Source organism: Amborella trichopoda, chromosome 5 (genome assembly GCF_054954075.1).
Source record: "Amborella trichopoda isolate Santa Cruz 75 chromosome 5, AtrichopodaSantaCruz75HAP2 v2.0, whole genome shotgun sequence".
In the NCBI taxonomy this organism is placed as follows: domain Eukaryota; kingdom Viridiplantae; phylum Streptophyta; class Magnoliopsida; order Amborellales; family Amborellaceae; genus Amborella; species Amborella trichopoda.
Window position 1 is genome coordinate 10,245,458 of NC_142340.1, and position 27,362 is coordinate 10,272,819.

General features: G+C 34.7%; 1 protein-coding gene across 1 annotated transcript; it reads right to left on the minus strand.

Moving 5' to 3' along the window:
• Nucleotides 1-11,205: 11,205 nt before the first annotated feature.
• On the minus strand, nucleotides 11,206-24,987 carry LOC18443666 (jacalin-related lectin 19). The gene is made up of 5 exons (XM_088867894.1): nucleotides 24,784-24,987; nucleotides 17,599-17,666; nucleotides 13,197-13,254; nucleotides 12,849-13,091; nucleotides 11,206-11,656 (listed from the first exon to the last, which is right to left on the minus strand). Exons 1-5 carry the CDS (start codon nucleotides 24,985-24,987, stop codon nucleotides 11,330-11,332), a joined length of 900 nt encoding a protein of 299 aa, XP_088724020.1. The 3' UTR covers nucleotides 11,206-11,329.
• Between the last annotated feature and the right edge of the window lie 2,375 nt (nucleotides 24,988-27,362).

The following is a 27,362-nucleotide window of genomic DNA, read 5'->3' on the forward strand; positions in this document are numbered from 1 at the left end:
TTGACACGAATTTTTAAATATGCACTCTTTTCATTCTGAAGAAAAATCACAAAAAAGAAAATTTTGAAAAAATGCTCTAGAAAGTTTTCATTCTAGCCCAATTAATATAAGCCGTCCATTTTATTGAGATGGTTATATATAGGTCTCAGAAGATTTTTTTTTATTCCCAAAGTTTTTATATAGCGTTATCATTATTAGATTAACAATGCTAAAAAAGAAAAAAAGTGATTTTGAATTCGTTAAGGCCTAGATCTTGAACTTCACCAAATGGATGGTTGAGATTCATTGTTGGATGGGTGCTAATTTTCACCATATCTAGGATGTAAATTGAAATTTTCTTTTTTCATAGGATTGATTATGAGGGTGAAGAAAATGTGTGTGCAAAATTTGGGGTCTTACATATTGTTTTCTAAATGTGTGGTTGCATTATATTACTATACAACCGTAGCATTGGATCTTTTTCCTTTTCTATATATTTATGAGGTGCAGATAAACTTGATATGAGAGTGATCTTTCCCATTAGAAATTTATTCATAGAACTTCTCATTTGAACTTTACACCTATATTTATTGAAACCTTTGTTTTACTCAATGGTTCTTGCTCACTTTGCAAGAACTTTTGTACAATATTGGCTCTATCGTTATGGATTTTGTAGTTGTTTATTGGACTATTGTTATAGTCACTTCTTTTTTTAGATACATATAATAAATTATGAAGGAAAAAATTAATATAAGTATGAGGCCCTAAATGATCCAATTAAGGTGCTACTAAAAAATTCACTAGAAGAGATTGTTTCAATGCCTAAAAGTCCTAAAATCGAACATCTCAACATCAAGATGTATGGATATGAGAAAAATTGGATTTCATGTTTTGGAAATAGTGCATCTTGTACTGCATTTTCTAGACCGTCAATTTTCAAGATTTTCAAGTGTTCATAAATTTGCTCGATCTACACTATTTTTGAAGTTTAAAATTTTATAATTGAGATGAAAATGATTTTCAGGCCATCACAGATATTTTTAGTATTGAAACAACATCATTTGATATATTTGAAGGTGCGCCATACTTTGATTGTTTAGAGCCTCAGCCTTATACAAACCACGCAATGTTCGAACATCATTTTTGCCAAATATGAAATCAAGAATTAATTCGGGGAATCGTATTATATATAGGTGAAGTGAATAACGTTTGAACAAAGTTGGATAGGAAATGAAATGGTTAGAGTGGGAGGCCTCCAACTTCATCTGTACAACTTAAAGATGAAGTTGGACATGAAATAAAACGTAATTATCTCTTAGGGAGAAGGGAATAACACATGATGTATGATTCATATCTCGTGCGTGTGTACTGTTGTGAGTCAATTTACGCCTGAAATAAAATAGAAACAAACCACGGACATGACAAAAATCGATAACTTTATTGCTATAAAAAGCAAACACAAAGGAGGACGTTCACTCTTGGATTCGGCAGAACCCGTACCCTCTTAGACCGTCGGTGCTTGGTATTAGGGAGACCTTCTTGTCGAAACTTAGTCGTGCTATCAGTCCAGAATGAGGTGGAAGCTCAAACGACTGAAGAGTAGGAACAATAGGCTCTAACAAGGCTAGTAGCATAGCTTCCGCTCGCCTCTGATCACCTTCAAGCAAAAATGGTAGAAAGGCACCCAGAGTCTTCTGTCTCCACCAATTCTTGTAAATCAACAAGCAACTGGGAGAGTCAGTCTTCGCCAACCTCTCCTTTCGAGATGAAGATTGAAATCGCCAACTAAGGCCAACAGGCTAAAGCATGATATACGAATGACCCCGCAAAGGGTAGAAAGCTTGACGATCAAAATTTCCCCAATCATTAAAAAATCCCCGAGTATAGCATAACTAGCACAGGCACTCAGACCCGCATGAACCATATTGGAATGCCCCTTAGAAGGGAGTCTAGACCTTTAGTTCACCAACGAAACTCCACGAGAATATCCAACACATTTTGATAATCGTCAACAGACAAGGGTATGGATTCATTATCTTTATAATCCAAACCCCTCTCCTTGACAACAGTAATCCGGGCGAAGCACTGCAATATGTTCATAATAGAGAATTGAATACAATACAAATGAATATAATATGAAGATAAAATAGTAAAAAGAGACTGCAAAAAATACCAGCCAACGAGGTAGGCACGATGGTCACCCCACGGCTGTCTCAAAAGGCAGCCACCAAAGGTAAAAGAGAAAGAAATGGTGCTACGGCCCGATGGGAATAAGACCAAGCAAATCATGCAAAAATAAAAAGTCCGAATCCTAAGCTCAGGAGAAGCCTTGGCTTGGGATCGAACCAATATTTCTAAATCAATCCATTTAACTTGAAGAGGGAATCTAATGTTCAGAAACCTATGCCCTGCGGGAGCATGGTTGTCGCTTACAATGGGAGGATGATAAATGTTCTCGGCCAACCGAAGGCCTAAAATGCAAACGAACTCCTCTAAAGTGAGTTTGGCCTCACTAGTAGGAAGGAAAAATGTATTAGCAAATGGATTAAACCCTCTACTAATGCTTCAAGAAGGTTAACGTTAACATGAGAAACAATCATTTTGAAACTCCCCATATGGACAACATTGAGATTAAAGGATAACCACGAACCCTTTGAGGCCGTTCGCCAACCACTACATCATGGGAAACTTGGTTGGGAACCCCCATAGGAAAAGAGCGGCAATCATTAAGAGAAGGAACATCCTCATCTCGAGGTAGAGCAACAATACGACAACGCCCGAACATCCTTAAAAACAAAAAACGGAGAATAAAAGGAATATGAAAACTAGTCGAAAAACAATAAAAGTCCGCTAGAAAATGAACCAGATATCTCAAATTATAAATTTAGGCATTAGAGCATGAAGGGGGTTGACAAGCTTTCCAACACTCGCGACACCTGCTATAAAAAGCTGATAATATAGAATACTGAGGAGTCGAAATCGGGACCTAGGATTGCAGGTTTCAAACTTGTGGCTACCTGGTAAGACGGGGTTGCTAAACTCTCACTGACTAAGATATCAAAATATCTCTTAGTTAGAAAGAGGGCACACCCACGTAACAGAGGAAACTACCTCGAGTCACTGAGACACCCAAAAAATGCCTACTCAGGGCCACATCACCCTCTAAGTGTCCATCATTGCATGCTGTTAAATTACATAGTCGGTTCCCTGATTACATGAGTAAATTGTGAGATCATGTTACTTTCAAAAATCATTTTATTGCCCCACAGTGGAAAAAATCTTCCCCTCTTCCAAAAACCCATATACAGGGGCAATCCAGCTTGGGCATTTCTAAAATTTTATTTGTGCCTGTAATTTCCAAACTTTTATATTCTTTGGTTTAAATCACAACCGGGTGTTAGTACTTATTTTTAAAAATTCTCCTTGAATTAAAAAATCCTCTTAAAAATATTTTCGAAAATAAAAGAGGCGGATTGGCCTTAATAACGGTGATCATGAGCACCTAAACGACATTCTAAGTCCTGAAAGAGAAATGCGAAACAAATAGAAAACCTTATTTTACCATAAAACCCATAAAATCTACGTCATACCTACTTAGAACACTCAGACCTAGGAGCCCCCCGGGGCCATGAGTTTCCCTCTGGCCAACCCAAATGGGATTTTTTCGTCTTCTCATCTAAACCACTTTCACCTCTGTTAAGAAAACTCGTCTTTTTTTGGAACATTGGCATCGCGACCTCATACGACAAAATGGAGGGATGTGGCGACACCCCGCACGATAGGTTAAGCTCACCTCTAGGTCCCGAAGACTGCAAGTTCTGTAGGCAGACTGATGCTAGACCTCTAAGGAATGATGCCAACCTGCGCTGCTTGTGTGCACCCTTTTGTTCATATCAGTTTATGTCACATGTGTCTACTTTCTTTGCCGCCCTATGTTCCAAAGCTCGTGTGTGACACAAGCATCAAAGAGGGGCAACTGTAAACACCCAAAATCCCAATTGATAAAAAAAAATGTGAATCTGTAAACCCCATAGCAAACATCCCATAAACCTACATCAAATATCCAATGAAAAATCACAGGTAGAGCACAAAGTTCAGTAAAGCAGCTGCAAGAAGCCTCTAAGGAAGAGAAAAAAGGGGTCCAAAATGGTAAATTTGTGCCCAATGCAAGTGATTAAAAGAAAGAAAAGCCAACACAATATCCAATTTCTCCCAATGGCGATTCCAACATCGCTAACACAAACGTTAATGTTGCCAAACCACATCAAAATTTGATGGTTAAGAAAGACGGTTTAACCGCCAGACATCGGAATGAGAAAAAAAGAAAATCATTACCTGAAACGTGAAAGAAATCAACTCTGACAAAGATGGCAATTTCGCTGCTTTCTGATTGGCTGAAGTAACCGCTTTTTGCCAGGCATCGGAATGCGAAAACTGACAACTAATGACTATTCATCACTAATATAAAAGACGCTGGCAAGTCTGTTCGATAATCTATCAACTTTCGATTGGTTGAAGCCACCGCCCAAGAACAAGTTCCGAGATAGCCAGTTGGCACCATCGTGACCTAACGAAGGTGAGATCTTCACCATAGGTACCGAAAGCCTCATTTGAAGACCATCAAGTAGATGGAAATGATGTTAACATTTATGTTGTGAATGCAACACTGCACCACCCAAAATCACGTGGGCCATAATGTTAGGATGTCAATGATATGACCCGTAATCATTGACAACTCGCATTAGTGTTAACGAATATGAAAGCTGCATTGGCCATATGAACGACCCAGATTCAAGCCAAAAACTTTGGATGATGATCAGACGTAACACTTGTCTATAAATAGGAACTCGAACCCATATCAAGAGGGCGGTTAATACGATAATTTAGTACCAAAATTCTACCTATCCACATTCTATATATATAACCAATCAGATCAGGACCTCTGGTCCTCTCCATATTCGTCAATACCTAGACCTGATAAACTCGTCATTTTCCGATTGGCAAATCTCTTACACCTCATAAGAAGTCACTCTCGAACTTATCCTGAATTGGTAATGTCACCGGGCGTCCTGTAGCTTGGCCTAAAGTTCTTCTATATTGTTTATTTCTATATTTTGTCCATTTTTATTTTTTTTTTGAAATCTTTTCAAGAAAGAAACCTCTTTTTCATCTTGATTTTCAAAAATCTTTGAACCAGTTTTAGGCTTGGCAATTCAAAGAGCTGACTCTGTCAGCCATCCGAGCGAAAGAGGGTCGTTTGACTTGACTTTTGCCCTAAGGGACCCATTCTCTATCGCTATTATTCTTGACAAGTTTTGGCCTGAAAACTAGGCAGAATTGTTACCTTTGCCAAAATTTTCGAGTATAAACAAATGGTCAAGGTCGAGATGACCAATTTGATGGTTTTCCAATACCACATTGCAATTATCGATGAGTTTTGAGGTGAGGCTCTATATATTTTGATTAGGCTTTTCCTTTATGTGATGAACTTATCTACAAAATGTTTATCATCATCATCATGCAAGCATTATCTCAATTATTTAGAGTCGACTCTATGAATCATGTTACTCTATTCTTCTCTCTCATGGGTCATACCCTTAGTAAAACCATAGAACATAAGTTCATGATTCATGATAAAGATGTGACAAAGTTTTACGTTGACTACCTATCTAACGCAAACCACCTCCTTTACCATGGTTTAGGATGGGTTAGGGGAAAGTTTAAGATCCTTACACTTATAAGACCAACTTATAGAGTGTTTACAACTTGAAATATCCATCACTATTTTTATGTGCTATAGGCCAAATATCATAGTTAATAAAACATGTAAACTAAACATGAACATAAAAAATTATGAAATAAAATATTAAAAGTCTTTAAATGATCATAAAGCTATTAATCATAATGTCCGGTCTTAATCGAACAATTAAGAGCTTATCTAAGTACTTCCCTTTTCTCAACTCTATATACATGTGAATGAGCTTTAATTTAGTGTACATACTTATAACCCTCACACCTATAAAAAATATAAAATATATATTTTGAAAAACCAAAATGACTAAAATTCCCATAAATTTTGAGTTTATTTCGATCATCTTTTATCGTATTGTTTTTTTATATATTTTGCAGATGTGACCAACCCACCAAAGTTTATCTCGACTTGTGTTGTAAAAATAAAAATAAAAGTGAAATTATCATTTCATAAGTTTTTGCTTCTATGGAGGGACAAAAGTGATTAGTTATACATTTCTAGGGTGTCAAGAATTTCTAGATCCCCACTCATGATTAAGGGTCAGTTTGATGGCACCCAAATATTCTAATATTTTAGGATAATATAGAATCTTATGTAATTCTAATCCTATGAGTTTACCTGCCTTGTTTGGTAGGGTCAAATCATAACTTCTAATATTCAAATAACTCCCAAATATCTAAATCTCCAAATATTCAGCTTGTAGCTAAATTTTACGGGATTTGATTTCTACTATTAAAATTATTGTGTCTCTCCCTCTTTCATCTGCTTTTTTTTTTTTTTTTGGGTAAGTCCCTCTTTTATCCGCTCATCTCCCCCTTTTGTCCCCTCCCCCTCTCCCTTTTGTCCTCTCCCCCTCCCCCTTTATCTCTCCTCTCAACAAAGACACCGCCCCTGCCCCCTCCCTTTCTCTTTCTCAATCTCAATTTCTCTCTTATGGTGGATCGCCCTCTCAATCTCAATCTTCTCTCTTATTGTGCATCATTAAAGAAAACATAGTGAATCGCTAGAGAAAGTAACCCAACGTCTTTCTTTATAAATATGAGGGTTTCACTCTTATGCTCATTGCTCTTCGTCTATCTTTGTTGATGCTTGAATTATGAGTTTTAATAGTAGATGGAAGATAAAGTGACCTAGAAGCCAAGCTTTTTCAAGACCAACATTATAGTATTTTATATGATTTCAAGCTTTAACATGACCCATTTTAAAATGAAGGTTGAGGTGAAAAACTCAGTCGGATTTTGGTTGAGGACTAAGATCAGATAACCTAGAGGCGAAAGGCCATTGTTTCTCTTTTAAATATATGCTGGTAGTCAAACATGCACCAAAAAAATAGAATATGGATAATAGATAATAATATTAACATACGGAAAACCTAGCAAAGCCTTTATTCAAATTTTAAAAAATCTGAATTTTAAAATTCACTTTTGTCAAACATATCCTAAGATATGAAAGGATTAACTCATGATTAAAATCAGATTTCTTTATTTTCAACAACGATTAATCACCATATTGACCTGATAAATCATGTAAGGTTAATTTCAAATGTCATTTAGGTATTATTGATTATTTGTACTACATTATTAAGCCAGGGTTAAGGGGTGGACATGTATCACGAAAATAAAAAGGGCCTTAGTTCTATAGAGGTTGTAGGAGAAATTCCAACATTTAAAGGAAGAGAGAGAGAAAGAAAGAGAGAGAGATTTGACTTTGGCAAGTATAAAGAGAAATATTAAAATCAATTCTAGCATAGAAAGAGATTTTCTCGATTGCATGTAGGGCATATAACTTCTAAATTAAAAAAGGCTGAGGTGCTTAATCTCTATCTTTAAAGGAGAGAAAGATGTGAGAGAGACAAAGAGATTGTGAGACAGAGAGTACGGAGAGAGAATTTGCAATATAGTAAAACGATTTGGAGAGATAGAGAGATGAGCATGTGGGGGAATGGGGAGAGAAAATATAGGTTTCCATATTTAAGGGAGAGAGATGGGTATGTGAGAGAATGAGAAAGACAAACTCAAGGAGAAAGATAATTGAATATTTATCTTACTTTAAAATGCAAGTTCTTTCTAATTTTAGATAAAGGTGACATCTTCTTTAATAGCAAAGGAATACCAAGTGTTGGTTGAAGACATGGAGCGTGGAAGAGAGAGAGAGGGGAAAGAAAATAGGATTTGAAAAATAGAAAGAGATAGAGATTAGAATGTACAATAATGAACAAAATCTTACAATAAAATCAAGAGAGAGATGGCTATCATAGCAACAAAATCAATCATTATCTAAACATAGAATATAGTTTTTTGTATGCTAATCAGTGATAGAGAGAGATAAAGAGAGTATATTGGATTGACTTTACATGCTTTCCATCGTAACTCAAAATGATTTATTTTTTAAATTGCTCACATGATGAATTAAAGTTGTCTTTTTAAATTTTGATATAAAATATGGTGATTGTGTATTAATATTATTTTCTATATTACAGGAGGAACTGGGAACATCGAGATGGTTTCTACAATTATTTTGCATCGAGGTTCCCCAACATGTTAATCGACATATATAAATTTTCCTGCGACCATTATCGTGATAAATCCAAATTTAAAAGTATTTTGGCCCAAATCCATTATACATTTGTATTTGAAGGGTCAAAGTAGTAGAAAAAGAAAATGAGAAATGTGTGAATGCTCTGTACATGTTTGCCATTTTTTTTTTTGTTGTTGACAATAACCAGTATATGTTTGCCAATATTACCATGCAAGATTTAAAATTTTCCAACTTTGATTTGAGAAAGCGAGGGCATTCTCACACACGACTTATAATAAGACTTTGTATGTGTGAGAGAGAGTTCAGAATATTAATGTTAAGAGAGAGAGAGACTGTTAATATTGAGTGCGAGAGAGAGAGAGAGTTTGAATCAAAATATTAATGTTAAATGAGAGTTTGAATCAAATAATTTCATCAGTTTTATGTACTTTGATGTTCTTGCAAATTCTTTGCAGAAACAAGTGATAAGCAACTGAAGAGTACTGAGGATTTTTTGTAGCCTATAGAGACTGCTTTTATCCGGAGGATCATAATCAATGTCGAATTCTTCTATATGAGGTCACATCTCTAAATTATTTGTATGTTCTCTAAGATGCTATTGAAATTCTCCAAATTTCTGTTTGTTATGATTTTCTTCCCTAAGATAAATCTATTTTTGTATCTTTTCTTTCCTATTTATAACATGCAGATGTATACTTTATATAGATACGATAGGTGATGATACACATTCCATGATTGTATTAAATGTGAAAAATACGTACATGTTAGTACAATGACTTATTACAAAAGTACTTTGAAGACTATGTATTGGTTTCTGTTCTTCTATTTTCGATATTTCATTGTATCAAGAGTCATATATATATAGAGAGAGATGATGGTAACAATCTGTTTTTTGATTTTTTTTTTTTGAACTTTAACTATGAAAGATGATGGTAACAGTCTTACCACTAATGTGTGAGGGAGAGTTGAGAGGGAGTGAGTAAAAGAGGGAGTGACATGGTCGTAATGGATCATGCTCGCATCTTTTTGTTAAATTGAATGTTCTACATACAACACACGTAATCCAACTAGTTTAATAAAAAGTAAAATCACAAAATTAACATTGTCAACGGCCAGCTATCCTCTTCTAACATGCAGCTTTATATTGTGCTTCTGGTAAGAGATACCATGTTACAATAACTTTTCTCCTCTCAGTCAACAAAATCATTTTGTTTATGATCATCTTGAGGGTCCTTTGGAGTCTTTGAGTTGATAAAAGGTATTGGCACGGTTTATTTCATTAATGGGAATCCACAACTGTCCTTCAACAGTCCAACAATTAGATATGGCAATGGGTCGGGTCGGGTTGGGATCGGGTTGGACCCATACTGGACCTGAAGTCACTTGACCTAGACCCAAAAATATAATGTGGGACTTGGATCCAGACCCAACCCAAAAATTAAAATATCTATGTATTTCAATTTATTTTCATAAATTGAGAAATGTGGGACCTGAACTCGGACCCGAATAGTATTTGGGTCCAATATTTGGACCTGGACTCAGACCCGAATAGAGCTGAAGTCGGGTCTAACGGTCCGGTCCGGGTCTATTGCTATCCCTACTAATAAGCTACCAATTCTCTTACCTTCCCCCAAAAAAATGCAAACTCTCATGTTTCAAGCCCAAAACAACACTGAAGTGAATTCACTAAAATGGATGTAACAATGACATTTTCAAAAAGCACCCCTATAAAAACAGCGATAAAATATATAAAATTTCAAAATATATAACTCATAATATTCATAATTTTATAAGATATGGTTTTATATTAAAAAGTTTTACATAAACAAGTTATAAATTTTTTCTTTAGCTTCAAAGATATATCTGAAACTTCCCCCAAATCATCCAAATAACAAAAGTTCTTCCTTTTTATCCAAAATGAAGAGCGGTCCAAAACTACCTGAATCCTGAGGACCATGATGCGCAACTCAGGTCCAGCAAATTTCAGTCATTCAATAAGTACATATACCATATCTCTGCCCTAAACTTTTGGTTTTCCACTGATTTAGACACAATTTCTATGAGTCGTACACTCATTTGTAGAAAAGGGCCCCCTCTCAAAAATTTATTTTTGAAAGGGATTTTGGACCTAAGTTTTTAAGGAATATATAATCTCTAACATAGAGATCATGAAAGTATCAACAATAAATAAAAAATAAAAATTGAAGATAATAATTTTATTAAAAAAATATTTAGACCATTGATTTTAACTTTTTTTTTAGACGGACCACCCATTTGCATCCAAAACTGGGATGCCGGCACTTTAGCTTCAAAGGAATGTGCAAAAACCATACGTGGGATTTATTTCATTCAAACACTGGTTTTTATGGAATGTTTGTAATGATCTTATACATTGGATGCCAAAGTTTCCCACCATCTTCCTCAATTGTCTTATGATTTAGAGAACTTCTTGGTGATTATTTTTCCTCACACGTGAGGTACATAAAGTGCGTGTTTGATTTCTGGAAGACGTGGTTTTGGAAGGTACTGTAGCACTTCTTTGTTTGATTACGGGAAGTGCGATACTAAAAATGGATACCTCGGTGTCCACTTTCATTCACTTTAACATTCACCAGTGGAACTTGTGGTATTCATTTCGCTAGATGACGTGGTTTCCAAGATCACGTCTTCAAGAAAACAAACATGGCGTAACACTAAATTCAAAAAAAAAAAATTTGCTAGTTCGAAGCAGAACCTTCTCCTTTTTTTGCAAGAATTAGTAGGTGGGCGATCCAATTATGAGAGATCCCAAAATCGCCGCATTCCCCATCTTTAGGAAGTTTTTTAATTTTATATTGTATCGGATTTAAAATGGGAATTACCCTGAATTAGTCGAGGTGATTCAGAATCGATCTCTTAACAATTAACCAAACAACCATACCAATATGCTGCTAAACTTTACTCAAACAACTTAGTATTAGATACATTGCAAGATAGAAACACACACTGAATATATCAATGAAAGTTCTGCATATTATCAAGTACACACATATACACACATGGAGCACTCCTAAGGAGAACCTATGCAACACTCGCCATTTTAGGCCTTTTGAGGCAGCCGCAGATCCTCTGTTTTATGGCATCAAGCAAGTTAGAAGAGGAATAGAGGCGTGAGAGTCGAAATTCGATCGAGTCGAGATACCACCCGTTCCTGCCCTTGAATCCAACAATAAGGCCCCCATCCATGGGACATGAGAATGGAGTGCCCTCCTCCACTCCGTAAGGCCCATAAGTCCTCATGTTGGTGGTGAATTTCAGAGACCGGATCACTGGGGTGCCGCCGTGCACCACCGGACAATAGTGGCCACTCACTTCTGTGATGAACTCTTCTGGATATTGAAACTTTATCTGCAGTGCCGTGAAGAGTTTGGTTTAAGATGGCATTCTTCTTGGTTGAAGCTGCTTCTCAGCATTTGCATTACAAGAATGAAACAATGTGTATGGAAGCAGAATTTGTATATGAAAAAAGATTTTCCTAGCTTGTACTGTATAGCTTTAGCCCAACGGTTCACATTCAATCTTGATGGATACAATGATTAGTGTGTATCGATAATGTTTTTTTTTTTTTTTCATAATTCTTTTTAACTTGAAATTTTAGAGACAAGTGGGAATGACGTAGATGCACCAAAGAATTCAAAAATAAAAAAAGACCAACATAACCCTACTTGTTGGTAGCGGTGTACAAGTGTTATGATTTTTTGAATATTATTACTTAATTTTTTCAGTGCACATAGGTTGAGCACATGTGCTCCAAAGCTTTAGGTCCATTAGATTTATAAAAGGTAAAAATTAAATAATGTGCCAACATTATGCCCATTAAAACGGTCTACATTCATTCAATCCGAGCCTTTGGGTTGAAACCATCAAAACCGGCCCATCGGTTCATGAGTTGATTAAAGTTACTCCTAATATGTAGATTAATATTTCAATAGTGTGTATACACACACATACCTACCTATGTTCGAACATATATATATATATATATAAAAGTATTTTATTTTAAAAAAAAGACAAATTAGAGAATGTTCATGCATGTTACCAACCTAGTACACTAATGACATCTTCAATTGTCTTATTCTTATTTAGCAAATTTGATCTATCAAATTTGAAGGATCACTCATATAGTCATAACTATGAGAATTTGCCCAAAAAAGGAAGAACTATTCGTAACATGTCCCAAAATTTGGACCATGCAGTAACACTACATCTTTTTCCTGAACCCAAAGTAAATTTATCGTCATCGTCATTTTAGTTTTTTTTCAATTAATTGGGGCTGGTTACATGAATCCTGGTTCTCTATTATGTTCTATTAAAGGCCATAACCTCAGTGAGGCTATAAGTCTCTCCATTTTCTCAGATTATCGACCCAAGATATTGAAAGTGAGATCTTTTTTGTACTTTCTAGTCGTCAATCGTAACTACTTCATCGTTTCTACTCCTATTATTACTAAACTTGCACTCCATATACTATGTCTTGTTCAGTTTTACTCTATGCATGAAAACTTAGAGGAATGGTGGAGGAATCAGTGAATATGCTTACATGGGTCGTACGATTGCCTCCATCACCACCATGCTTCCCTGCCATCACCAATTTCCCATTCTTATCATACTCCACACGTATTGAGTCTATGCAACGGTCATACACAAGCGTTATCTTACACACACCATCAAAGGAGCCATCATCCCAAGGTGAGCCCCCTTGGCCACCCCATGGCCCAACTTTGATGATCTTCCTATGAACCTTTCCATGCTCCTCCACAACCTTTCCATGCTCCTCCACACCCTGCATTTCACATAATGAATCAATGTAAATAAATACATGTATTTATCAATAACTCTATCCTTGGAGCCAAAGAAATGTATAGAAAATTGACTCGGCTTAATGTACTCGATTGTTGGTCCAGCCAGGTAACTTGACTGAGTCCTCATGGAGACAGCTGAAAATCCTTCAATAAATTGGAAATATTCAAGACCTTAAGGAGCCTAAATAAGCTTACAAAATTATTAGAAAATGGATTAAAAAAACAGATTTATAATTGGGGACAATTTAAAAAATCCAACAAATGTAGGGTATAAAAATAAGGATTTATGGCAAAAAAAACACTCACCAATCTTTGTTAGAAATATACAAATTATACACACAAAAAAAAATCAGTTCCACATATTTATAGTTATTTTATTTTTTATTTTTAATATCCCCGAGTTGTATATACAACTAAGAGAAACTCGGCCTAACCCATACGAGTCAATTGGCTGAGTAAAGAAAACCCAAAGCTCAAAGTTGATGCAGGTACAAAGAAACTGAAATTCCCATTGAAGCATCGACATCTTTGCTTTCACATTGAAGTGGTTTTTAGTATGGGTGCAGTTGGCATACGGATGCATCCGTTAGAGGTAAGGTGCACCTTCAAATTTTATCATGGTGTATAATTTTGATGTAAAATGTTCATAAGGTTATCTCAAAATTTATTTTTATATCTAATTATAAAATCTATTTTTATATCTAATTATAAAATTTTAAATTTCAAAGATGGTTAAAATCAAGTAGATCTCTAAACATATGAAAATCTTGAAAATGGACGGTGTAGATAATATGTTGTAAAATGCACTATTTTTTAGACTTAAAATCTTTTTATTTTTCAGGGTCATACATCTCGACGTTGAGATGATCAATCAAAGGGTTTTTCAACATTAAAATTACCTTTTCTGTTGGATTTTTGAGGTGCATCCGTAATTCTACATTATAAGGTTGCATCCTTATATAAACTTTTTCCTTTTAGTATTATCATTCACTCAAAATTCTTAGGACACCTTTGTTTTTCTGAAATATTTATTACAGAAAGAAAGCTTTCTAATTTTTTAAAAATTCCACGTTTGATACACGGTTTCATCTAAAAGTTCAGAAAGTAATATTCCAACAAAAGTTCTCATTCATTTGTTAAAACAAGAAAGATTAAGTTTCTAAAAAAGGGAGATATGAACTTAATCTTTTATAACATTTTTGTTGATCACTATTCACTATGCATAATATAAATACATAATATTAGTATTATTATTAGAAAAAAGTTTATATAAAGTTTCAATCTTAAATATAGAATCACATATGCACCTCAAAAATCCATCGGAAAAGGTTGTTTATTGTTGAAAGCCCCTCTAACCGATCATCTCTACAATAACAGGTATGAATATAGAAAAGAAAAGATTTTGAGTCCCAAAAATAGTACATCTTGTAACACATTATCTAGACCGTCCATTATCAAGATTTTCATATGTTTATAGATCTTCTTGATTTTAAGCATTTTTGGAGTTTAAATTTTTATAATTAGATATATAAATAGATTTTGAGATAATCCTAATGAATGTTTACATCAAAATTACACGTTATGATAAAATTTGGAGGTGCGTATTAAATGGATTGTTTGAGGTTGAAACCTTATAGAAACTACACCCTTATTATTATGATATAATATAATATAAAATTACTATAGCATAATATAATATTATAATATTATCTTATCTTATACATTGATATTTATTTTATTAATGTAATTTATATGATATAATATATATTGATTACATATTACATGTAATATATAATATAATTATGTATTTATATTATATAATATATAATATAATATAATAATATAAATATTATTTATAATATAATAAATATACATTATATATATATATAAAATATACATTTATTATATTATATATAAATATACATTTATTATATTATATTATATATGGAATGGGCGATTCGTAATAAAAAAAAAGGGCCCGAAAAATGCATATCTCTCGGCATGTGACCTTGAATGAAGATGAGCCTTCTGCCTACAACTCGAATGAAGGGGATTGATAATAATGAAAATTTGTGTTGTCCTAGACACAATAGCGCTTTGCCCTCCTTGCCATCATATGTGTCTCAGTTATATTATATTACATAGGATATATATTATATTATATTATATTATATTATATATATATATATATATATATATATATATATATTTATTATTTCATATATAATATTTATATTAGCATTTATTATATTATATATAATATATAATATTAACATATATATATATAATATTATATATAATATTATATATAATATATATTTATATTATTATTTATAAATATCTTATATAATATTATATATTATATATGATTTATCTTATATTATATATTATATATAATACAAAAATACGTTAATAAAAAATATATATATATACATTATATTATATATTATATGTATTATATATTTATATTTATATAATAATATATATGCATGGTATTAAACACAGTACCTATAACTTATTTAAACCTTCAAAAATAGGACATTCAACTTTTTAGAAGATTTAAAAACATTCAACTTTCCAAGAGATATCTTTCAAAAAAAAAAAATTGCGCTCTTAAGGAAATTATTCAGCAGTTGTAGGGTTCTCTCTCTCAGTTTTCTAAACCCCATCGATATTATTGCAGGCCTTGTGGTCATAATCTGCATTAGAATTTAGGCTTGTATGGAGCTGATTCAATGCAGAGTTCTGTCCTTTTTTGAGCTTGTACACTATTTGGATGAGTCCATAGGACTCACCCAAGTTACTCGCCTCAGCCACGGCTTGAATCTCAAGCCTAAGCCGACTAAATGAATCTTGATTTATAGACTTGCACTCGCATTATGTGGTTAAGCAAGTAGTGCTTTTTCAGTTTCATGAGTAACATTCCTAGTATACTTTTGTTCTCTAAAAAAAAAGTATACCGGGAATGTTACACATGAAGCCCACTTGTAAGAAGGGTGGTGTGAATTTGAATACATGTTTTTATTCGATCTTGACCAAAGTAATTGTAAGAGGTGTCTCAATCACGCCTTCCAAACAACCTCGTAGCTCATAACATCCTCAATGCTACTTAGGTCAGCCAATTGCTATTTTTCGAATGTTTTACTCATAATTATCAAGATTGGCTCAGCTAGTCCAACTAGATGGATTATCGGCCGGTCCTTGGGCTGGACTAGTCCAAAGTAAAAACTCGGTTTGGTTTCTAATCGATTGAACCATTCATTGACATGATGGACCAACTAAATAAGTTTTCCCTATTCTTTTACTATGTTTCATATTTTAAATCTATTCTCCATTTAGAAGAAAAAAAAAAAAAGGTTGAAAGTAAATGTTAGGACAAGCTACCAACTAGTCAAAGCCGGTTTGATTGCTTGTCATACCGGTTAGGTTGAATTTTAAAAAAAACAAAATAAGAATAATAACTTCTACATATAAAATATCTTTAGCAAAAGTGTTATCTAGCTTTATTTAACCCATATAACTAGTTAAAATTAGACGTAAACCGGCCAAAATTGTAGAAATATTGGTTTGATCAGTTTTTCATCAAGTCTGATTTTTGTTTTGGAGCAGCTCAACCAAAACACCAGGAAATAGTCCAACTAGTCACCTCTACCGATCGGCTCCAATCTTGTTAACTATAGGTCATAAGAAATTACAACAAAAAGTACATTAAATTTAGGAGGTTATCGACTCTATAATATAGATTTCTAGTGAAACAAGGAAAGATTAGAAAAAAAATCAACCGAAGATTTAGATGGGAAGTAGTGCTCACAAAAATTCTAAAAGCTAATGAGAGTTTTCTACAATAATCCATCCACAAATTCTACGAAAAGGATAATTTACTCACAAATTACCGCTGCAAATTATAGCTGATTCTGGAGTTCTCGTGATTGTTTTTCCCTGTTTTCACGTGCTTTACAATTCTAAATACATTGTGAATAACTGCATATCCATTTCTAATTCAAATTCATGAAATCGAACTCTAAAGAGAACATGGATATTACCATATTAGAGGAATTGAAATGACCAGTCCAAAAAAGTACAAGACATATTATTTTTAAAATTTAAAATTTATTTTATTTTTTTAAAATTCATAATAATGGTGGTCGAGAGAATAGACCTACAAAATTTTACATCCAAAAAACCATCTCCATGATTGAATTTTGGAAGAGCAGCCTCACCGCCCTTGCTAGGAATCCAGCTTCGTAATACTCAATAAAAAGTGTGGGTAATTTTTCCATTTCATGGAAGTCAACTATGACTAAAAGAAAGCATAACCAAAAAAAAAATTTAGACCATAAGAATCGGGATTGGGCTTGCATGGTTAGAAGCCAATTTTAACAGTACTACATCTCAATTTGATGCCTAGTACTAAACTACAAAAAATAAAATAAAAAAATCTAGACCATACCATGTGCTTAAAACGAAAAAAAATAACATAGAACATACCATGTGGTCCACGTGATAAAGGCTTGGGCAGCAGGAGAGAGAGAATAGCGAAGAGCCTGTATTTGGGACTAAGATATAGAAGTTTATATATATATGAAGGGGCATCTAGTTCATCTTTCTCCTTACGCCGTTGAATAATTGTTTATTTATTTATTCATTGGTCAAAAAGGAACATATCCAAAGGGAAAAGCATCTCAAAGCTGGCAAAGGAACACAATGTGATAAAGCATCATTATACTTGACGAACATGCCCACCTAAAAGGACAGGGTTTATAGATGTGATCTATTTTTTAAATGATTTTTGAATTTAAATTTTGAGGAATATATAATCTCTACTGTGAGGATTGTTAATATGAAAAAAAAAAAAAAAAAAAGTTTTAAAAATTAAGGAAAGGGTGAGGTCTGTATAGAGTTGAGGCTCTAAACAATCAAATTAGAGCCCACCTTCAAATAATGTGATAGCCTTTAAATATATTTTCATCTTTAATTATAAAATTTAAAAGTTAAAAAATAGTATGGATTGAGCATATCTATGAAAAATTGAAAAACTTAAAAATTGACAGTAAAACGTTACAAGATGCACTATTTCCAAAACTTGAAATCTATTTTTTTCTCATAGTCCATGCATCTTGATGCCAAGATGATCAATTTAAAGATATTCGGGAATCAAAACAACCTCTTCCAATGATATCTTTGAGGTGGGTTCTAATTCGGCTGTTTAGAGTCTCTTCTCTATATAAACTTTTCCCTTAAGAAAATAAGTTTCGAAGAGTAATTTAATGTAGTTTTATTCTTGTGGCCGGGTCAAAGCTTATCTTTAAGGTGGATGCTTTGTATGTCATGGGGATGACGCATGCGCGTGACGTACCACCATTTTTCAATAAAAAACTAGACAAGATGAAATCGAGGCTCTAAAGTTTGGAGTTTATTGAAACTAAAATATTGTTTTTTTTTATCTCTCTCATTGCTTACCAAAATCTATTAAATTTATCCTAAAACGTTCATGTCATGTTGATCTACAAAAGCCTCGTCAACTTCTTTTGATGCGAAATGGATAATTTCTTTTTATTTTGGAGCTCATTTCTTTGTTTCTCTTTAGTGTATGTTGTCGTGTACTAGAGCTAATCTTCTACAGTTGTTTTCTCATTTTCATCTTGAATTTTTTTTTTTTTTAATGTTTAAATGTTTTTTCTATTCTCGCATTTCTTTGTATTTAATTTCTCCTTCATTTATTTATTTTTTAACTATGGATCATCGATTTGACTCGTTCAAACTCGGGGCTAGCAATGAATAATTAACTCCATGTCTTAAGCACTAAGTACAGTAAATACCAAAGTTGTATATAATCCGCACCGTCCATTTTTAGGAATTTGAATGGATGGTGGCTAGACTAGACTACTAGTGGTGCGAAGCGTAGGATTGTCATTTCTGTATATACTAGCGGAGGCACGTGGTCTTGAGTCGGAATGAGAGGCGAGAGAAATATATTTAAGATGTAGTTTTTATATGACATAGGCAGGCTTTATGAAAACAAAATAATGCCTTACTTCAAATACCAATCCGGAAAGTATTCTCCGCATTGAAAATTTCCATGATGGTTCTATAATCAATTTTTAAAATCGATAATAAAATTTGAAACTCAAAAATTGGTACAAACTTTATAGATATGTGAACATTACTTTTAGAACGAAATGATCGGTCTAAGATAATTTGTTGCAATTAGAGTTTAAAACCTTTTTTTTTTTCAGAACCATAATGTTTAAGTCGAAATGATCGATTTCAAGGTTTTTCAACGCACAGTTTTACTTCTTTTGATAGGGCTACATCCCTATCAAACTACTTTCAATATATTTATGAGGTGCAGGCAAACAGGATATGAGAGTGATCCTTCCTATTCGAAATTTATTTATAGAACTTCTCGTTTAACTTTACACCTATGTTTATTTATTGAATGGTGCAGTTGGCATACGGATGCATCCGTAGGTATAGAGGTAACACACACCTTCAAATTTTATCATGGTCTATAATTTTGATGTAAAATGTTTTTAGGATTATCTAAAAATCTATTTTTATATCTAATTATAAAATTTTAAATTTAAAAAATGGTTAAAATCAAGTAGATCTATAAACATATGAAAATCTTGAAAATGGACCGTGCAAAAAATATGTTGTAAAATGCACTATTTCTGAGACTTAAAATCTTTTTATTTTCATAGTCATACATCACGATGTCAAGATGATTAATCAAAGGGTTTTTCAACATTAAAACTACCTTTTCCGATGGATTTTTGAGGGGCATCCGTAGTTCTACATTATAAGGTTGCATCCTTATATAAACTTTTTCCTTTGTTGAAACCTTTGTTTTAGTAAATGGTTATTGCTCACTTTTCAAGAACTTTTGTGCAATGTCCGCTATGTCGTTATGGATTTTGTATTTGTTTATTGGACTATTATTATAGTAACTTTTTTTTTAGATATTTATCATTCTGTCTATCTATTATTATTTATTAAGCGAGAAGAACACCCTCGCTATTTTTGCGCCATATGTCATTTGTTTCTCATAATTGCCCTCTCTTTCCATTCTCTCTCTCCAATTCCATATTCTTCTTTTTTTAAATCTCTCATCCATAATCAGATCTCTCTTTCCTTAAATCTCTCCCCACATATTTATTCTTTTCCATTCTCTCTCTCTTTACCTCTTTCTTCAAATCTCTTCCTCATAATCAATCTCTCTCTTTCCTTAAGTCTCTCCACCCATATTTATGTGACTCCTACTCTATCTCTCTTTTGCTCTTTCTTAAAAACTAAAATTCTCTCTCTCATGCGTCTCTATCTCTACATAATATATATATTTTTAGAAAGAGATGATATATACAAAGTTAGAAAGAGAGAGAGAGAGAGGAGAGGTGTGTTAGAGAGAAAGATAAGAAGTTTCATTTTTGGTTAAAAATTATTGAGATGATATGTAGAAGTTTGAAATTTAAAAAGAGAGATGCATGGTTTAAAGGAAGAAAGAGAGAGATAGAAAGTTAGAAGTTTGAAATTTAGAAAGAGAGGTACATGGTTTAATGGAAGAAAGAGAGAGTTAGATAGTTAAAATTAGCGGACAAGAAATTTAGAGAGAGGCGTGTGGTTTAAGGGGAGAGAGAGATAGAAAGTTAGAAAATTAGAGAACAATTTATATCAATGTCATCTAGGCGCCAAACCTTTGGTCTTTTTGGCCTCTTCTTTGAGCTCTTAATGGATTGAGCTTCTCAATCTAGAGGCATGTGAGGTTTGTTTTCTTTTTAACTCTCTCTCTCTCTCTCTCTCTCTCTTGATATGTTAGAGTTGTTTTAACTCTAACATTCTGCCTTGGTAATGATCTGGTGTCCTCGTTTTTCTTGTTGTTCATGTTTATGTATTTTTTTCAGGATTGAAGAAGTTTTTGCTTGATATATGAGGCATCATGTGCATAAACGAGGTAAAACAGTTAAGAATTGATGGGTTCTCTTTTGTTTCGATTTTATGTCTTTTATTTGGTTCTTATAATTCTTATTCTCTTTGTTCTGAATTGGTTTGTTAGTTGTGCCTTTATGTTTCAATTGCAACTTCAAAAGCCCTTAATAAGAACAAATAAGTACTTGCATGATTTCTCTTCTTCTTTGCTGAATATTTTTGTGGGTTAGACACGTGATATTTCTAATCCATTGATGTACAAGTTAAGGTTTTGATCATGGAAGAAGGCTTTTCTTCTTTTTCTTAAGTTTAGATCACATGCACATACATACATTATGAATTTTGAAAAGTGATCTACTGCCACCGGGAGTTTTTAGAGAGTAAGAGGCCATGGCGAGAAAGCTCGTCTGCTACCTTTTTCTTCATCATAGAAGAAGAGAAAACATGTAGGTGCTTAAGGAGAAGAAGAAAATTCATGATGTCATGTGTTGTCATACGATGTGTGATTTTTGTTATTGCTTAAGAAATTAGAGTTTTACCGTCGCTTTTGATTCTTTTATATAATTCTTTTTATACATTATTTTAATAGGGATTTTGAACATCTAATCTAGGAGATTTACTTTGATGTATTATATTCTTGGACTTGAATAATTTGTGACATTAATCTTTTATTGGGAAAAAGGGGCTCACTATTTTTTTCTTTTTGTTGGATGGTATGAATAATTGGGTAAATGTGGCTAATAATTGATAGAGAAATCAATTTTTATTGTAGAATTTTTAGCAATTTTAGATCCCTATATACTTGGATATTAGGTTTAGAATAAAATTTCAGGATTTAACTTTGAATTATTGTAGTGAAAAATTAGGAGTTTTGGTTTGATTTATCAATTACTTATCAGTGTTTGAATTAAATATTACTTATTCCCATGAATATACTTAAGGAAAAATTTCGTATGAAACCCTAATTCGTCGTATTATTTCATGGTAGACCCTCATTCTGTTTTTCTTTCAAGCGGCAAAAAATAACGTCTAAAGATATCACCATACCCCCTCATCTCTTATCTCCCTATTTTATTAACTTTTGGTCATAAAAATTAGCCTCAACAAATCTTTTATATGATTTTAACCCAAAAACTATTTTAATAAGTGGAAAGGGAAAATGATAGTTAAAAAAGTTTTGAGATGAAATGGTATAAAAAGATTTGTTGGGGCAAATTTTTATGGTCAAAAGTCAATAAAAAAGGGAGATAAGAAATGATGGGTACTGTGAAATCCTTAGGGATTTCCTTATGCCGCTTGAAAAAAAAATAGAAAGAGGGTCTACCATAAAATATTATGAGGAATTATGGTTTTGTACGCACTTTTCCCTATAATTAATCATTCTTTTTCAATTAAAAACAACTTAATAATTCATACATTTTTTAAAATGTTATTTTAAAATAAAAATTTATTCAATTATAACTAAATCAAATCACAGGCAATGCATGTGCATAACACTAGTTTTATATATTAAGTGAGAGCAACACCATCGCTATTTTTGCTCCATGTATCATTTTTTTATTCCATAATTGCCCTATCTCACTATCTATTCTCTCTCCCTCTTACTAACACCATATTTCTCTCTCCCTCTCTTCTTTCCTTAAATCCCTTCCCCAAAATATAGAAAGTATTAGATGACCTATTTCACTCTCTTTCTCTCTCTTTATCTTTCACTCTTTCTTTCTCTCATGTCCCTCTCTCCATACTATCTCTCTATCTCTCTAACGTCCTCTATCTCTCTACCATCTCTTTCCTTAATAATATCTCACAACATTTGGAAGTCTTTCCCTCTCCAACAAACTCTCTTCCTCTTTCTCCTAATTTTCTCTCCTTCTCTCTCCTCCATCTTTTTCCATTTCCCCATTGATAAATATAGAAGGTGAAGATTATAACTTCTCTCCAAATGCAACCTTCTTATCCATTTACACTCTTTTGTGGGCGGCATCTTGTGTTAGGTTTTGGCTTAAAACTAGGCTTTTTGAGACATAGAGGTAGAGAGAACGGAGGTCTCAGTCCATATATCAGTGTTGTTTAAGCTAGCATAGTTGCAAACTAGTAAAGCTTCTCGATTGAAGCTGAAGCCCCAATCGATTGAAGCCCAAGCTTAACCCAATGCGGATCAGAGATTCTACTGGTAACCACAAACTAGGGAGGGTACTTGGCTGTGTCGATTATTAGAAGAAGAAGAGCGAGGGTTTCTCAGTAGAGAGAGAGAGAGATAGAGAGAGAGAGAGAGAGAGAGAGAGAGATAGAGAAAGAGAGAGGGAGAGAGAGAGAGAGAGAGAGAGAGAGAGAGAGAGAGATGGTCAAGGAAAGAGGACTAGCTATGGCCACTACTCACAAATCCCTAATTTTCACCATCCTCCTAAACTCCCTTATCTGCCTCGTCTCCACTCCGACAAGTACGATTCTCTCGCTCCTCTCTATTTGAATAGGCCTTATTTAGTGTTTGGGCCTTCGACTGTAGATATTTTGTCTCATGGTACCTGTTTTTGGTAAAGTTTTTTTTTAGCGAAAGATTTAGATATTTGTCCTTTGTTTGAGAAACTGGGAGGATTTGGCGCTCTTACACTTTTTCCCTTGGTTGTGAGGCTCTAAAGTTTCGCCAAGCTTCTGTTTATGATGACACTTTATGATGTTCACATTAGCTTTTTGAGTTGATCTTTATATTATAAATTTCAAGAACGAAGGAAGCCTTTGCACTTTCTTGAACAAATATTGCAGGCAACGAAGCCACCAGAACCAAAAGAAAAACAAAAGCTAAGAGCTTTTGAGAGGCCATAGCAACTGGTGGTTTTTTCTTTTTAGAGAGAGAGTATGAAGGGTTTTGGATAGAGAGATGTTGTGATTTTTCTGGTGAAGAAGATGAGATATTTTAAGACAGTGAGAGAAACTCTTTTGGGATTGAACTATTACACTTGAGGCTTTGAAGCTCGTTCTCGCCCATTCAAACAATTTGTTCTCTGCCTCTTTCTTCTTTCTCTCTCATAAGGTAACTCTTGTGCTTATGGCTAAGAAGGATTTACATCAAGGACCCAAGTTCTGTATCTAGAGAGAGGCTCTCACCCACTTTGGTTTTTCAAGAGGTTATCACCCACATTGGATTTTGTAGAGAAAGGTTCAAGGGACATGTATGGGTGGATGATGAAGATGGCTTCCATGGATGATCCTCGACTCTAGATGGATCTTCATTCCCCAAGCCTTTGTATTGCTCCCTCTTTTCTTTTTGAATCTCTTAAAGCTAATGCTCTGCTTGTTATGGGTTCCTTTCCCCGCCCTCTACTGGTATCTGGGGTCTTAGCGATTGGGCTAAGAGAGCCTGGAATCTACCTTACTCTCCTGTGGTCCGTTCTTTTGGGAGTAACATGATTGTTTTCTCTCTTTCCTCCACTATTGACGTTCGTAAAGTCCTCCTTATTCGCAACATGTGGTGTATCCGGAATAAACTCTTATCGGTGGATTCTTGAAAACTGTGGGATCACACTAATATCACTTCATGCTCCCCTTGCTGGGTTCGCTTCGGAGGTATCCCTCTCCATGCTTGGAATATGAGAGTCTTTCAAATGTCTAGCCAATTTGGTGGAGGTTTTTGTTGATGTTGATAAGGAATGTATGGTGGGTCCTAATCACTCTTTTATTAGAGTAAATACTCTTAGATATGCCAAGGTCCTGACTCCCTTATCGATCAACTTTTTTGTTGGTTCGGACCTTTTTATCATTGATATCACTTTTGAAGGTTTGAAGACTGCCAACCCTCCATCTCTGGCTCCTCTTGAAGCTTCTACTGGTAAGGAAGCCCACTCTTGGGTTGAGGTTCTTAGAAAGCCTAAAGCTAGACCCCTTGTTCAACCTCCTGGAGCCATTCTTGGATATATTAAGGCTTGACCTCCTTTGGCGAACCAGGGTCCTCATCGGTTGAACCCTAGATTGGCTAGGCCACATGGCAATAGATCTGAGGTTGAATCGCTTGGATCTTCTTCTTCTTCCTCCTCCTCCAAAAAAGTTAAAACTTGGAAGTCTACTGGCCGTCATTTTGAGAAGGATTTTTTGGGCTCTCATTCCTTGAAACCGTCAGGTATTTTGGATAATAAAAGAAAGAATCTTTTACTCTCTGATTCTATTTTTGACCCCTCTTTACCTGCCTTTTTGAGTGTCGCTCTTAAGCCTCCTCGTTATGGGCTTGCCTCTTCGTCCAAAGCCCATTTTTCGGGCTCTTTTCCCCTGTTTGCATCTCAGTTCCTCCCTCTGTTCCATCACCGCCTCTCCCTACCCATCCCACACCTCCCCTCAATTATGCCTCCACCGCCCATCTTGCCCCTCCTCTATCGCCACTCCCTACCCATCCCGTACCGTTTTTCATTACTGACTCCACCGTCCATCTTGCCCCTTCTCTCATGTCTGTTTCCACCACCTCTGTCCCTTCATCCTCTTCTCACCCATTTCCTTCCCAGTGATGTCAACGTCTCCCACTAGACTCCTAACCCCTTTCAAGCTCTTTCAATCCTGAGACCTGCTTCTCTTCATTTGCTCCCTTTTTTCTCTTGGTCATCATCTTTTTGCTCTTCACTTTCTCTCTACCATGTTTAATCGGAGGATTTATCTTTTCTATTTTTCAGCGAGGCATTCTAGGGCCTCAAATTTGACACTGTCATCTGCTATCATTTGGCTTGTTGTGGTTGTTGATATCGTTGATTTGATTGATGTAGATGAGGTTGTCTACATCAATCCTTCTTATGATCTGGCTTCTGGAGCTATAATTATAGCGAACAACCTTGAATTTGTTGCAGTCCCTCTAGCTATGGTTGAACTGTACGTACCACCACCTTTGGTGGAAACTATTGGTGAGCCTTTGGTTGATGAAGCTATCCCAATGGAGATGGTTGCGGATCACTTTGCAGAAGCTTCATATTCATCGTCCCATATCTCTTCAGGCTCGGCCCCTGAAATTTGGCGAGCTGCAAGGACTGATTCTAAGCTTATTCAGGTAACTGAGCATCATTCAAAGACTCTACCAAGCAACCCAAGCCATGTAATGTTCAACCGTATGTTTAAGGACTTGGGTGCTACTTTCGTTGCTCCTCCAGAGGAGATGCTTGCAGCCATGGATGCAGCGGTTAAGGTGGTCCAAGAAACGTCTAAAAAATTGATAGATGAGACTCAGACTAACCTAGCCAAGTTCCCTGTGTGCCATTATTCTGGTCCAGCAGATGATTTGAAGGTCTTCTCACCTGCCTCTAAGGTGATACTGAAACCCAATTTAAAAGTGGACTCTAAAGTTATGCGCTCATCGCCTAGACTTGCTGCTCGTGGCTCTCGGAGCTCTTCAGCTCCTCCTTCAGGTGGAGTGGTTTTCAAGACAGGTCGTGTGACTTCGAAGAACCACTCCTCTTCTAGTTGCAGCGGCAACACTTGTTCGTCAAAATCTTTTCATCCCTATGAAGATTGTGGCTTCGAGGGACCTGGTGAACCTTCATCTCGATCATGAAGATTATCAGTTGGAACGTGCGTGGTTTCTATGTTGATCAACGCAAGAAGAAGGTCGATTTCTTGATTTCAAAATTTAAACATTTTGCTTTTATTTTGCAAGAAACTAAGTGTGCTTCACCCTCTTTTTTGGATGTCAAGACTCTGTGGGGTAATGGTTCTGTGTGCTTTGAGGGTGTGGATGCCATTGGATTTTCTGGGGGTTTGTGGGTCCTTTGGGACCTAACAGCTTTGTTTTGCTTGGATGTTTTTAAATCTGATAGGTTCTTGGCAATAACTTTTGAATGTCCTGTCAGGAGCTTCCGTTGGGTGTTTATTAATGTGTATGGGCCTAATATGGCTACCATTAAAGGTGTCTTTTTAGATGATTTAAAATCTTTTATTTTCTCTTCGGGACTTCTTGTTTGCATTGGAGGGGATTTTAACATTATTCACCACCCAGATGAAATTTCCACTTATTCCCGGTTTAATTCCCATATGCATCTATTTAATGACTTCATTGTGGAGAATAATTTATTAAATCTTCTTACTACTGGAGCTCACTTTACTTGGTCCATTAACAGTTCTTCCAATTTGCTTATGTCTAAGATTGACCGCTTTCTTATCTCTGAGGCTTGGGAAAGAGTATTCCTTTTGGTTAAAGTTAATGCTCTTACCAAACTTTCCTCTGATCACCTCCCTATATGTCTTCATATCGAGGAGGTATTATCTGGACCTAAACCTTTTCGTTTTGATATTCACTGGCTAGATGGGCCTGAAGTTGTGGATATCATCAATCATACTTGGGGTAGTTGTTATGTTTT

What these genes read in the sequence shown, in the direction of transcription:
- LOC18443666 (XM_088867894.1), bottom strand. Translation starts at nt 24,987, where the DNA reads ATGAGGACCCTGGTTCGCCAAAGGAGGTCAAGCCTTAATATATCCAAG. An exon ending in TTTATCACGTGGACCACATG is followed by an intron (nt 13,255 to 17,598) that starts GTATGTTCTATG and finishes AATTTATTGAAG; the next exon opens with GATTTTCAGCTGTCTCCATG. An exon ending in GAGGCAATCGTACGACCCAT is followed by an intron (nt 11,657 to 12,848) that starts GTAAGCATATTC and finishes ACGGCACTGCAG; the next exon opens with ATAAAGTTTCAATATCCAGA.